Source organism: Asparagus officinalis, chromosome 4 (assembly GCF_001876935.1).
Source record: "Asparagus officinalis chromosome 4, Aspof.V1, whole genome shotgun sequence".
Lineage (NCBI taxonomy): Eukaryota > Viridiplantae > Streptophyta > Magnoliopsida > Asparagales > Asparagaceae > Asparagus > Asparagus officinalis.
In genome coordinates this window covers 6,712,835-6,727,770 of record NC_033797.1, presented here as the reverse complement: position 1 = coordinate 6,727,770, position 14,936 = coordinate 6,712,835, and the positions used below count along the sequence as shown (strand labels likewise).

General features: G+C 36.1%; 1 protein-coding gene across 3 annotated transcripts; it reads left to right on the top strand.

Annotated features, from left to right (window-relative positions):
* LOC109836481 (uncharacterized protein Mb2253c-like) lies at positions 6,186-11,637 on the top strand. Of its 3 annotated transcripts, none has more exons than XM_020404385.1 (9): positions 6,186-6,290; positions 6,787-6,928; positions 7,404-7,562; positions 8,846-8,941; positions 9,375-9,467; positions 9,565-9,708; positions 10,293-10,400; positions 11,223-11,274; positions 11,350-11,637. In XM_020404385.1, exons 2-9 carry the CDS (start codon positions 6,830-6,832, stop codon positions 11,385-11,387), a joined length of 789 nt encoding a protein of 262 aa, XP_020259974.1. In that variant the 5' UTR covers positions 6,186-6,290; positions 6,787-6,829; the 3' UTR covers positions 11,388-11,637. The 3 variants fall into 3 exon arrangements, with proteins under 3 accessions (XP_020259974.1, XP_020259975.1, XP_020259973.1); XM_020404386.1 differs by having other exon boundaries at positions 6,187-6,290; positions 6,766-6,928; positions 8,849-8,941; XM_020404384.1 differs by having other exon boundaries at positions 6,187-6,290; positions 6,766-6,928.

The window sequence follows — 14,936 nt, the reverse complement described above, 5'->3', positions numbered from 1 at the left end:
GATCTTTCATAGCAAACTACTTCGCTAACTACTTCTTTAATTTTTTTTATCTCATCTAAACATGGTCCTGCAACTAACATATCATCAACATACAATAATAACACGATATAGCTGGACTTGAACCTTTTAAAGTAGCAACAATAATCTGAATTGTATCTTCCATAGCCATTTCTCTGCATGAAGTTATCAAACTTCTTGTACCACTGTCTCGAAGCATGTTTCAAACTGTAGCTCTTTTTGAGCCTACACACCATCTCTTCCTTTCCTTCTTCTATAAAGCTAACAAATTGCTTTATTTAGATTTCTTTATCCAAGTCACCATGAAGAAAGATAGTCTTCATATCTAACTGCTCAAGGTAGAGATTTTTAGCAGCTACTAAGCTCAATACCACTCTGATGGTCGTAAGTTTCACGATGGGGGAAAATATTTTCGTATAATCCACTCCTTCCTACTGTTGGAACCCTTTCACAACTAATATGGTCTTGTATCTCTTGCTTCCATCACTCTCATGCTTGACCCGGTAGATCCATTTGTTATGTAAGGCTTTCTTCTGTGCAGGTAGTTGAGCTAACTCCCATGTCTCGTTCGAGTAGATAGAATCCATCTCTTCTTGCATTGCCTGCTCCCACTGCTGAGATTCACTAACTTGTATAGCCTTCTCATAGCACTCTGGTTCTCCGCCATCTGTCAAGAGCAAATAATCTAGTAACAAAAGATATTTGAGATTCGGTTTGGGTATTCGATGATCTCCTAAGCTTCATGCCCTGGATAGTAGTCTCTGCATCTGGAGTCTCCTCCGTTCTTCAGTCAAAACTAACGTTGTCTCCCCTATCTGAAAGTTTCTCTAAATCCATATACTCGGATCCACATGCATTCTTAGTGTTGCTCCCACTGCTTTGGTTATCCTTAGCATTGTCCCTGTCCTTGTACATCACTTTCTTATTGAATATCACATCTCTGCTCCTGATGATTTTCCTATTCTTCTCATCCTAAAGACGATACCCGAACTCATTAATGCTGTATCCAATGAATGTATACTTTTTGTGACTTAGCTTCTAGCTTGTCCCTGATATGGTCACTGATATGAACATATGTCACGCAACCGAAGACCTTCAAATGTGAGAGATTAACTTCCTTGCAACTTCAAACCTCTTCTAGAATCTCGAAATCTAATGGAACTGATGGCCCATGATTAATCAAGTAAGTTGTCGTATACACCGCGTCTGTCCAAAATGTCTTAGGTAGATATGCATGTAAATGCATGCTCCTCGCATGCTTTATCAATGTCATGTTCATCCTCTTTGCGACGTCGTTCTGTTGCAGCGTTCGTGTAGTCTTCTCCAAACGAATCACATTTAGAGCACAGAACCTCTTGAACTCCTCCAGCTCGTATTCTCCATCATTATTCGATCTCAAACACTTCACCTTCAGATCTATCTCGTTCTCTACCATGACTTTCCACTTCTTGAAGATCCCAAACACCTCTGATGTGTGCTTCATGAAGTATACCCACACCTTCCTCGAGTGATCGTCGATAAAGGTGACATAGTACACCAAACCGTCAAGAGAAGACACGCTAGATGGACCCCATATGTCTGTATGAACAAGCTCTAGCTTCTGAGATTTAGGTGGTCTTCCATTTTTTTGAAAGCTGACCCTCTTCTGCTTCCCGTAGATGAAATCCTCGCAAACACCCACTTTAACTGAATCAATACCGGTTAGCTTTCCCTATGAGTGTAGAATCTCTATTCCCTTCTCACTCATGTGTCCCAGCCTATTGTGCCACAGATTTGCACTCTCCTTGTCAGTTGCAACTGCGAGGGTGTCACTTGCATGTGAAGTGAGGTAGAGAGTTCCTGTTTTGTTGCCACGGGTAACCACCACAGTACCGTTGAATATTTTCCACGAATCCCCGGTGAGCTTTCCGCTCCAAGCTAGCCAACAGAAACAAGATTTCTCTTCAACTTTGGTACATATCTGACATTCTTCAGATTCTACGTAGATCCCTTCATCTGAATCTGCACGTCACCTCTTCAACAATATTGCAAGGCTCGTTATCCCCCAAGTATACTTTTCCAAAGTCCACTATTACATAGTTCTGAAGAAGCTTCCTATTAGCAGTGGTGTGGAATAAGGCTCCTGAATTAATTACCCATGAATCAGAATCACTGTCCATAACAAGGATCAATGCATCTTGCATGATATGAGCCTACTACTCATTCGCATCCTTCTTTTGTGCTTTACAGACTGAAGACATATGGCTCTCCTGGCCGTAGTTTCAACACTTCATTCCTTTTGATAGACCTAACCTTCGAGTTTGACATCTTCTTCTTCGACTTCAACCGATTCCTATTCTGGTTTCTCTTCTTCTGGTTTTAGTCTCTTTGCTCGAGATTTAGGGCTGAACCTGAACTTCTAATTCAGATGATTTTCTTATAACCTTCTCGGATATAACCATGCTAATAACCTCACTCAACTTTAACTTCTCCTTCCCCGTCGAGTTGCTAATTGTGATCACGCAACCTGTCCAACTATCTGTCAACTACTATATAATTAATAGGGTCTGTACTTCGTCATCAAACATAATATCTACGGAGATAAGTTTATCAACAATCGTGTTGAACTGGCTGAGGTGCATCGTGAATGAGCATCCTTCTGCCATCTTGAGGTTGAAGAGTGTCTTGACGAGATGCACATTGTTTACGGCTGATGATTGCTCGTACATCTTTGCGAGCACTTCCACCAGCCCCACTATCGACTTCTCCTTCAATATATTGTGGGTGACTGATTTGGCGAGCGACAATCGGATATGCTCTACAGCCTTTTGATCCAATATTTCCCAGTCATCGTCTGATTCCTCCTTCTTCTTTCCCTTAGCCTTGCCCATCAATGGACGGTAAAGATCCTTCTGGTATAGATAATCCTCCATCTGCGACTTCCAGTAGGCGAAGTCTGACCCGTCAAACTTCTCAATCTTCGATTTGCTTTCCTCTGTCATGGTTCTCGCACAAATCTTCTGAACGAAGCTCTGATACCAGTTGTTGGGGTTGAACACACAACCCTTGCCATTCCGGATCTTATGCCGAAATTAAGCAAGCAGAAAATCACAGCAAATAAAAGAAAAATTTGCAGGAAAGAATAATCAAACCAGAGAACACCAGATTTAACGAGGTTCGACAAACGTGCCAATGTCCTCAGGAGCCACACCAAAAAGTTTTGATTAATTAAAGAAGATTACAATGCTCGCAATAAGTCTCTCTCTCTCTCTCTCTCTAAGATCTCTAATCTCAAAGTGCAGTCAAAACCCCTCTTTTCATGTTCTACAAACCCTAAAATCGTTTAGGTATATATATAGTATCCTAGCCCAAAAATAGATTCCCAAACGAATCACGAAACTGAAAAAACCGATTCCGATCAATCGGACCATGGGTGTCGGTCGACCGGCCAGAACACACTTATTTTACATGGTTTTCGTGCATGTTATCGGTTGACCGGATCAAGGCTCTCGGTCGACCGGCCAGAGCGCTGTTTCTAGCCTCGTTTCCTACAATCTTTTCAGTCGACCGGATCTCCTCCGTCGGTCAACCGATCCAAGATTTTTTAGCCTCGCAGAATTGTTTCAGGTTTCGTTCTTCACACGACCAAAACCAACATGAGCTTGGATTCTTGTAAGCTTTTTCTCTTCTCGGTGGTGATTGTGAGCTTGTGACGAGTTTACCAACGTAATACAAATGAAGAAATATCTAACGTTAAACATAAAAATAAAAATAAAAGACTTGCCTTTGATCTGAAGTTGTATCTGTGCTAAAAATGGAAAGAAGGGTCTTTTTCGCATATTAGCAGCTTATATCTTTGGTATTGTGGCTTAGTCCCTTACATCTTTGAAATTGCAAGGAGACCCCCAATTCTCAAAAGTTGCTTCAAATTAATTCATCTAATTGCTACTTCTGCTCCACGTTAGAGAGTAAGAGACTAATTTAGAATAACTTATGAGAAATCGAAGGCCTAATAGTAAATTTAGTGATTTGAGGGACCGATTCATAACATTCAAGATTTAGGGTACTAATGTCTAATTAATCCAACAGCTAGCTATTGCATTCCTAAGCTTCTTACAGATGAGTTCCGGTTGCAGCTTATTAATTATTTCTATTTTCAGGGGCATCGGTTCACGCAAAGCAGATGATCATATTGTGCAATAATAGCTTAATGACATCATAAAAATTACTATTCTTTAAAAAAATCTTTAAAATTACTAACTTAAGAATAATAATCGTATCAAACTCAAACAATTTAAGGACTTAAAAATCCTGATCACTCTCTTGGGCATAAAAATAAGATCAATTTTGTAGCTCAAAAGAGATATTTGAATTATAAAAAGAGATGAGCATTGTGCTCTTTTTCAAGTTTAAGGGATTAGGATTACCACTCTTACCAAAATTGCTAGGCAAACAAATTGTTCCGTTGGATTTTCCAAATAGGTCAATCAAAGGAGCGATGATTACACTTCTTATGACGGGATCTACCCAAAGAGTGGCACTAGGGGCACACCCCCAACCACAACCTCTCTCTCTTGCTACAGTGCACCGGGTCCCACATGTGTTTTTAAAATTATAAAATCTTATATGAGGCCCGGTGTACTGTAGCAAAAGAGTGTGTGTGGTTGGAGTTACGGTTGGGGGTGTGTCCTTATCATTTTCCTCTACCAAAATATGACTTCAACTCTTTTAAAAGTAAATCATTAATAATTTATCATGAAAAAGCAAGAAATACAATGATGCAAATCAAATCAAGAAATGTGACATAAAAAATTTGAAAAAAAAAAAAAATTCTCACATTCTATTGATGATTTTTAGTCGCGCGTCCGGTAGAAGTTCTAGTCTCCAATCAAAGGAAGAGGAGGCATCCATAGCATCTCTCTTCGAATTCTCCTCCATCAAAATACCAAAACATGAAAGGATCGAAAATCACAACCTCAAACAAGAAGAAATTTCTATAATTGTGTTGTATAAATTCTAAAATTGGATTATAAAGGGGCGATGCTTTCTAAGAGAAACCTGGCGCACGCAGACAAAAGTCGTTTCTCCGTCGGTGCGCGTTCTGTTCATGAGTTTTGTCGAGCTTCAAGCTCAGACGTCGTATGTGCAGATGTAGACAGTGTTTCACGGCTTTTGATGCCACAACAAAGAAAACTTTTATTGTCAAATTAATTCTTGTGTGCGTGCGTTGGTTTGAAATTCTTAAATTGTTTCTAGAAGAATTTTCATGTGTCCAGACAATTTTCTCTTGGTGCATATATAATCTGATTTTGTAATGATCTCTTAAGTCTTAACTCAAAATTTTCTCACTCATGCGCAATTTAATGTTAGAATTCCTCACCAGCTTAGGTTGTTCTAGAACAATTTTCTAGAACTTTTTTCTAGAAACACGCTACAAAATATCTACCAAGAAGTTTATAGGAGGATACAAGTGTATGGCTAGTATTTATTATTCTAGAAACTTCTTACTAATGTGTGGCTATGATTGATTCTTCCACACACTTCCTAGTCCTCTTACTCAACTATAAATAGGGGTCTTGTGCTCTCATTTGTGTAAGCAAGCAAGAAGTGAGCTTGAGTGTAGTGTAGGCTTGTGTGAGTGTCCACAAAAAAAAGTGAGTTGTGAACTTTCTTTTGAGTGTTTGTATTTCTCTTCAAACTGTGAGTGGTTTTTAAAAAATGTTGTAGTATCCTTTATTGTGGGTATAATATATGTGATTTGTTTACTTGTTTGGGTCTAATATTAATAAGTTTAGGGTTGTGTACTCTAAAATTTTTTCTCAACATTTAATACTCCATGACATTGGAGGGTGTTCATACAGAGCCTTAATTTTAATAAGTTTTGAAGTTATACTAGCTTACCATGGCTTTTGGCTGTTACAATATAAAGTTTATTAAATGGCTGTTACAATATAAAGTTTATTAAACAGTGTATGGATTGGATAGTCATTTAATTGGTCAAAAACCTAGCTTACCTAGGTGTGTTCTCGAGTCAGATATACATATTAGGAAATTTGGATAAAAAAAAAACTTCGGGCAGATGAATTAGGATTTGTGTTGGGGCCGGTTCTGTAAGACGCTCAAAGTTCAGGGGGGTTGGTGGGAAAAGAGTGGTGGAGGGTGTTTTCAGCAAAATTAAAACCCCCAAAAGAGATGTCAATTCTAGTCATCGAGCGTCAAAATGAAAACATTTGGAGAACCCTAATCAAATTCAAAACCCCTTTCCCATCTTCGCTCTCTTGAAGAAATTTGAGGTATGCGTACTTCTCCTTTTTTGCTTCAATCAATTAGTTTTTCTTCAGCAGTACTTATATTTCAAGGATTTAGGGCAAACCCACGATGTGCAAAAATTGAATAGAAGAATCTTATAAAAGAAGATCAATGAATGGGTTTTCTGTGTGTTAGTCAGTAGTCAAGATTTGTAGATGTGGGTTAGCCTGCATATTTACAATTATGCCCAATTCTTGCCATTTTGATCACCGGAACATTTTGCCGTTGATCTCAGCAGTAATTATGTTTCCTGAATATAGAGGTAATTCATAATGATGAGATGGTTGTGCTTCAAAGTACTGCAGTCTTTTAGTACTTTTTAGGTAGTTTTGATTCTTTTTGTTCCTGAGGTAGCTGTTGGGCTTACTACCCTCATTGTTTGATGAAGTAGATCTTTAATGAAACAGCATAGTTAGTCTGTTACCGTAGTATTTTGAGCTGACAAGATTTCGCGTTCAGATATTTTTTTTATACTTGAAGTGCATCAGCTCCTATTTTGCCAAAACCGGAAACATATTGGAACATGGACAAAGAGGATCATGCTTTCTATGTTGTTCGAAAGGGGAATATCGTTTCCATTTACAGAAACTTTAGTGATTGCCAAGCTCAAGTTAGCTCTTCGGTAAATACCTAAGACTTGTGCTATTTCTTTTTTCTTTACAAGTTCTATACCTTTTTCGCTAATACATATCATGAGGTTGTTTTTAGTTTTTGTACCCCTTTAGTATCATCGACAACTTCTTTTATTGTTAAAATATTACCCTTTTTGTGTTGATATTCATGTGTGTATTTTGTGCAGGTTTATGCCATTTTGCTTACACAGTGCTGTCAACATTGCTTTTTATCCCGTATTATTTTGCTAATGTCAGCAAAATCAAATATTTATAAGTTTTCAGTAATGAATCAGTTATTGGTTACAGTGAAATAATTCAGTCATTTCGGTAACAAATACATAGCAAGGACAACAGGTCTTTTGGTGCCCAACAGTTAACTTTTCTTATAGCTTCAAAATGATTCTAGTATCCAGTATCAGGTTTTATAATGTACTTCTTGATTCCTTCCATTTCTTTATTTTAACAATATACTGTATTGCATAGGTATGTGATCCTCCAGTCAGTGTGTACAAAGGTTATTATTTAAGTAAAAAAACAGAGGATTATCTTGCTTCTCATGGTGTCAAAAACGCTTCCTATGCCATTAACGAGGGAGATGTGAAGGAGGACCTATTTGGAGCTCTTGTGCCTTGTCGTTTTCAGGTAAAATATTCACAAACCCAATAAAAATATGTTGAATGCCATATCAGATTCTTATTCAATTTATTTGTACCCCTTCTTGTGCTTTTCCCTGAGGAATCAAAATCTAAGACTGTAGGATAAACTTTACACACTAACTTGTACAGGACTATGATTCTGAAACTAAAATTGTAGGTAATGCAGCCAGAAACAATAGATGTGGTCATATGATATTCTAGTTATTTGGATACAAATGATAAGGTAGCTCTAGCTAGAACTGTTTTACATAAACTAATGATACAAATACTTGCCCATATATTTAATGTGGTTTCCAAGAGGCACGTGGTATAAGTAAGGTGAAATTTATTGTCATTCGCTGAAAATGTGTTTATAAACTAAAGCTATTGGAAATATCACGGAAGTATTGTATTTCTTCGGCCAGAAACTGTAATACCCCAACCCAATAGTCTCACATTAGAAGTGAAGAAGAGTTCAAGAGACTTTATAAGCTAAGTTTTGCGCTTCAAGTATAGTATTGACTAGCCAATTTTGATAGTGGTTTGAGTTAAACAACGTATTACTCTCAGCAGTTCCACGGCTTATAGTGTGCCAACGAGCTCGCGGGGCTCGGAGTGTGACAAATGATATCGGAGCAGTTAGCCAACTGTACTTGTGGAGCTAAGTGTTATATGGGACTAAGTGCTACATCGCGTGAGCGGTGTGAGCCACCTCTAGAACCCCTAAGAGCCACTGCTTGAGTCCACATCTCCTGGTGTTGATCTTGTAATGGTCCAATAGTCATATTGCGACGATGACATCACGTATCTAACGTGGGTTAGCTATAGTATCCTAACCTAATAGTCCCACATTGGAAGTGGATGATAAGAGTTTGAGAGGCTTTATAAACTAACTTGTGAGTTCCAAGTGTAGCGTTGACTAGCCAATTTTGGCAGTGGTTTGAGCCAAACAACGCACTACACTCTGTTGTGTCCCACGGCTTACAATGCGCCAACAGACTTGCAGGGCCCGGGGCATGACAGCAACTGTGCATTTTCCCTTTTAAGTTGAGCCATTCCAATAACTTGTGATCTTGGTGCCACTTTCATCTGCTACTATGTGTTTGTGAGTGGGTTTGTAAACATTGTGGCCTTTTTCACTACCTTTTTTCTTCTTTGCTTTCTAATTAGAAGTACATAAAGTGTGGCCTTTGTATTATCATGTATTTGCTGCTTCAAATGGAAAATAAATAATCTATCACTTGCTGTTCCTGGCTCAGTTTCCTTTGTAATGCATCTTCTTTTCCTTAGGAGGCAACGAACTCAACTTCAGTCTCCACTGAGGGTCCAAAACAACCCCTCAACTTGGGTTTAACTATGGAGGCACAGCCGTTATCTCACCATCAAGTAAGTTGCATTAGCGCGCTTGAAGCCTCTGAGTTATCATGCTTTTGTAATTGTTTACGCCCTAATTATTGTTCAGATGCTATGCATACAGAAGCTTCCTTTGTACATCATCAATTTATTTATTAGCACTTAAAGAATATAAATGTACTTCTGTCTTTGTATTTTATCAATTACTGAGCTTGCATGTTCAGCGTAAACCTCCTTTCTTCCTCTTTTATGTTATGCCCAACCTGTACATATTTTGATCTAGTGGATAGTCACTTCATCTGAAACCTTAAATGATAAACATTGATGAAATATCTCCATGTACCTTTTCACAATTTCTTCACTTTTCAGGTGTCATACAGTAAGAAGGAAGTTCCACTGAATTAATCTCATGTAGTAAGAGTTTTTAAGCACAGATGTTGCAATAACTATGACTTTTAATGTGCAGATTCAATGTATTATTGAGTTTGATGGTGCTTCAAAAGGAAATCCTGGAAAAGCTGGTGCCGGTGCTGTAATTAGGACCATAGATGGACATGTGGTGAGCAATTTACATAGGGATTGACCTGAAATATTTTTAATATTTTTTCATTGCTATCGTTATTCTCAGTAATATCTGTTCTTTTATTTGTATAAAGCTTTGTCTGCTCCGTGAAGGCTTGGGAGTTGTGACAAATAATGTTGCTGAATATCGAGGCTTGATTTTAGGAATGAAATGTGCTCTTAGAAAAGGTTTCAAACATGTTCGCGTGACCGGTGACTCCCAACTTGTTTGCATGCAGGTTTGTTGTTTGTCCCACTCAGCAGTTTCATGATAGTTACTTCTGTTTTTATGTCCTACTAATGCAATATTATACTTGTAGACTTAGGAGTAGAAGACTTCATATTTGTATATGTATTTTTTTAGTAAATTTAAATTGTAGAGTTAACTTTATACATCATCAGCTTTGGTCATTTCATCCCTTTTGTTGTTCAAGCGTGTAATTTTATAATTCCGTCAAAGGGTCCAAAGCCTTAGATAACTTTGACAAGGATGAAATGAACGATAGTATTAAAAGCATATGCATAACTTTATTATGATGAAATTATTTTAAGAAAACGCCATAAACTAAAGACTAAATATGCTTATCCTTAATTTTTTAATTGTGGACAGCCGAAATTTGAGATGAACAGCATAAATCTTGAGAAATATGCTTATCCTTATTACAAATGTTAAGATTCTCATCACTATTCCAGGGCTTTTATGCATCATCTTGTGTGTTCACGTAATAAGATAAAATTAATCTTTTTTATTTATTTATCATGATTGATATATTCTATCTCTAATTTTAATTTTTGTGACAAAAATGAGTACTGCTGAAAACAGGTACAAGGCCGCTGGCAAACAAAGCATCAAAACATGATTGAGCTGTGCAAGGAGGTCAAACAACTCGAGAAGAACTTTCTCTCTTTCCAGATCAACCATGTTAGGAGGGTATGAAGAAATCTCACTTTGAAATTTTTTTACCACATAAGGTTGAGGTCACTATGTTTTAGGTCGAAATGAATGATGAAGTATCTTGATATTAGTTAGTTTCGTGAAAAGGCAGAAGTGTATATTGACATTTATTAGCATTTTATGGTTTGGATATATGCATCCTGCAAAGGCCAGACCACTGCATGTTCTCCAACAGTAGCTGATTATTGAAAAATAAATTTGTAGCTCCAAATTTTAGTATCCTTATTTCACTATGTCGTTGGGTGTTCATGTGCTATAAAGGTCAACTTCTTTGGATATGTATAGAAGTTTCACGTTATGTTTCTTATTAGTTTATGTTATCTGTTGATCTCTGGAAGTGTTTGTTTCTTCTGGGGTTAATTATAGAGGAAATAATAGCAATTAAGCCTACATTTGAGATCAAATACCCCATATCACTACAATATATGGATAAGTACACATTCCTGTATATGATATTAGAAAGTGTGAAACTGAAAGGTAATTATGGAAAGTTTGTGATGCCAAAATGAAGGCAATTATGTAAGATGTGTTTAATTTAGGCGAAAGTTCAAGGTAGTTCCTGGGAATTTTTTATTTCAATTTTCATCTTCAGAACTAGGAAAAAGACACATCTGCAATTCTCACCGTAAATTGCATCTCTTCTATGGAAGAAGGGTCATCAAGCATTCCAATTTTTGAACATACTGATTATTTGTAATCCTTTTATGATATCCTTTTAACGTATCATTACGTGATATATAATCTTCACATAATTTCCTAATGTGGGTGTTTCTTATTCTGCCTTTTTCTCTTCCAAAGGACTTTAATTCACTAGCTGATGTCCAAGCAAATATAGGCATTAACTTGCCAGGTGAGAATGTCTCTCATTTCTAATTATTTGAGACTACATTCTGTGTCTCTGACTGTATATGTACTTTTTTTGCAGCTGGCCAAATCAGTGAGGAGCAAGGCCAAGTTTATTAGTTTCCATAGTGTTTTTAGTCGGAACATGCTAAATTATGAAATATCCCTGTATGTATGTGTAAATTGATTGTAGCAGGCTTTGCTGATTCCTAGTTTCTCAGGATTCTCAAACTGAAATAAAAAACTTTATGTGAAGAACTTGATGTTGGAAAAGTCTGCTCGTCTTTTACAACATTATCTTGTTTTTCTGTTATTTATTTTGCTAATGTAACAAGTGAAATACTAATGAAATTTGAATGTGCTTTTCATAGATTTTACATCAATTTGATGTTACAAGGTTGTTAAAAGTATTTGTACCTTGAGATTGTACATAAATTTGTATGTTGATTAGATATATGTATATTTGATCAGATTTATTACGGATCAGATTTATTACGGATTGAATATAAATAGATTTAGAAGGTATCAAAAATTTATCTTAGTTGAAATATTGAGGTATAAGAAGATGAAGGTAAACAGTCTACATTATTTGTTTGGAAAAAGTACTTTCTCATTATCTTTCTATTTAGTAAATGGTATGGGACCAAGGAAAGTGAGAATAGGGGCAATTAGGATAGTAAATGGTATGGGACCAAGGAAAGTGAGAATAGGGGCAATTAGGATGACATACTTTCTTCATGTTGATCGTTATGGGCTTGTTTGGTTGCTTTCCTTCATTTAAAAAAAAAAAGATTTTCTTTACTTTTTTATGTTTCCATGCCTCTCGTGTTTGTTTCGCCAAAAAACATGAGGTACAAATAATTTCCACCACTTTCCTTATTTTGATTTAATTTAAAAAAGAAGAAGAAAGTAGTTAATGTCTGAATGAATTTCCTCATTTTTTAGTGTTTGGTTTAAACTAATAAAAAGAAGAAACCATGACTGTGATCATCATGGTGTGCTTACCACCCACATGAGACAAAACTTATTGCCAACATAAATTAAGGGGTGAGTATACCCACCATCGCGTAAAAATTGCTTATAATGATAAACCCAATGGCTATGTGAGGTAGTAATTCGCAAAATAATCAAAGATTTGAGGGACAAATTTCAAAATGTGAAAATTTGAGGGAGAAATTTTAAATTGTTTAAAAATTTGAGGAACTAATTTTAAATTGTGAGTGCATAATATTAGCCCTAACTTTAAATTTAAGAAAGCAGCAAGAAGGCCTAAGCTTAAGACATGAAATGTTCATAAAAAGTAGGGATATCAAATGGTTGGTTTTGGTTGGGTCTTAGTTGGGTCATAAATGGGTAGGCACATTTATGACCACTTAACTATTTATGACCTATTTAGCATTTGCTAAATGGGTCACTTCTCAACCACCCATTTACTAAATGGGTGGTTCATGGGTGACCCAATAACCCATTTAGTTATGATTATGATGTTTCTATATATATGTAAGTTTTAAGAATCTACTTGCAAACTTTTAGGGGGTTTTTTGCAAACTTTTAGGGGGTTTTCTGTAAACTTTTAGGGTTTTTTTTTGTAAACTTTTAGGGATTTTTTTTGTAAACTTTCAGGAGGTTTTTTGTAAATTTTTAGGGGGTTTTCTGTGAACTTTTTGGGGGTTTCTGTAAACTTTCAGGAGGTTTTTTGTAAACTTTTAGGGAGTTTTCTACAAACTTTTAGGGGTTTTTCTGTAAACTTTTAGGGGGTTTTCTGCAAACTTTTATGGGATTTTCTGCAAACTTTTAGAGGTTTTTTCTGCAAACTTTTAGGGGTTTTCTATAAACTTTTAGGGGTTTTATGTAAGCTTTTAGGGGTTTTTTTTGTAAACTTTCAGAGGGTTTTTTGCAAACTTTCAGGGGGTTTTTTGTAAACTTTTAGGGTTTTTTGTAAACTTTCAGGGGGTTTATGTAAACTTTTAGGGGGTTTTATGTAAACTTTCAGGGGTTTTTTTATAAAATTTAGGGGTTTTTTTGCAAACTTTTAGGGGGTTTTCTACAAACTTTCAGGACGTTTTTTGTAAATATTTCTTTCTCAATTGAATCGACTACTTGGGAAAATTAGGACAGAATTATGAGCAAAAGAAGCAATGATGACGGGGCTGAGCAAAAGAAAATATGGACTCGTAATAAGTCTAGTGTACTACCTGCTCGGTTATTTAAAAAAAGCCATTACTTTGGTCATGTGTCAAAATTTTCAGAATACCGGAGTACCCTCAATATTTAATTCAGTTCTTCTTCATCTTAGGGTCAAATTAGGACAGAGCAAAGAAATGACAAAATATCTTCAGAAAACCCCACCTTGCACGATTTACAAAACCACACTACCTAACAGCTCTATTTGATAAAAACATCCTAACTAAATTTGGCTCTAAAAACCCACGCACCACACATTCCATAAAAATCCTAACTAAATCTTTTTGTCGTCTAAATTTGTTAACAAAATGTGGTAAAAATATCACGTCCCACTCCGAGGATCTTAAAAATCTTGCACCTCCTTAGCCTTGCACGTCCCACTCCGAGGATCTTAAAAATCTTGCACCTCCTTAGCCTTGCGTGAACTGCTTTGAGAGAGATGGTGTTTTTCTTTCCTTTGTTCAAAATCCAGCACCTCCTTAGCCTTGCGTGAACTGCTTTGAGAGAGATGGTGTTTTTCTTTCCTTTGTTCAAAATCCACGAGCTATGAGCGTAATTGTTCATTTCTTCATATTTGTTGTTGGTTAAAATTTATTATTTTTTCCATGTTTGTTCTTAATTACAGAGTGTCCCCAAGTAATTCTCCTTGAAATTTTTTTATCACGCCGGATAACAATACACGCTCTCTTTCTCTCCTGTTTCTCGCGCAATAGATGCAAGTTTTGCAAATTACACTTGGTCGCACACGCATATATCTCCTGCCGACGAAGAATTGTGAGCGCCTACTTTTTATATTTATATATCCTTGAGGGTGTTTTTTTGTAATTTTTAAAAGTTTGAGGGTGTTACTTGCAAATTTGATATTTATAGGGGACTACCGAAATTTTTTAGATTTCATGTGTTATTTGCAAGTTTAGAAAATTCTAAGATTGTTTTATAGTTTTGAACTCTTGAGGGTGTTTTTTGCAATTTTTAAACTTTAAGAGTGCTTTTTGTAAATTATAAATTTACAGGGGGCTGCTAGTCATTTTTGGATTTCATGTGTTATTTGTAGGTTTTGAAATTTCAGGATGGTTTTGTAATTCTAAACTATAGAGGGTGTTTTCCTAAAAATTTAAAACTTTGAGGGTGCTAATTGCAAATTTTAAATTTATAGAGGACTATTGAAATTTTTTATATTTCATATGTCATTTGCAAGTTTAGAAAACTCTAAGATTGTTTGGTAATTTTGAAGTCTTGAGGGTGTTTTTCTCATTTTTTACAACTTTTAAGGGTATTTTTTACAAATTATAAAGTTTCAGGGGCTTGTTGGTAATTTTTAAATTTCATGTGTCATCTGTGAGGTTAGAAAATTTTGATAGTTTTTTTATAATTTTTAACTCTTGAGGTCGTTTTTATAATATGTTAAACTTTGAGGGTGTTTTTTACAAATCTTAAAATTTTAAGGGGTTGTTAGTCATTTTAAGTGTTTTCTATAAGTTTTAA

Bases quoted from the DNA above. Each gene is read 5' to 3' on its own strand.
- LOC109836481 (XM_020404385.1), top strand. From the start codon at position 6,830: ATGGACAAAGAGGATCATGCTTTCTATGTTGTTCGAAAGGGGAATATC. The intron at 6,929-7,403 runs GTAAATACCTAA...TGTATTGCATAG, and splicing joins AAGCTCAAGTTAGCTCTTCG to GTATGTGATCCTCCAGTCAG. The intron at 9,709-10,292 runs GTTTGTTGTTTG...TGCTGAAAACAG, and splicing joins CCCAACTTGTTTGCATGCAG to GTACAAGGCCGCTGGCAAAC.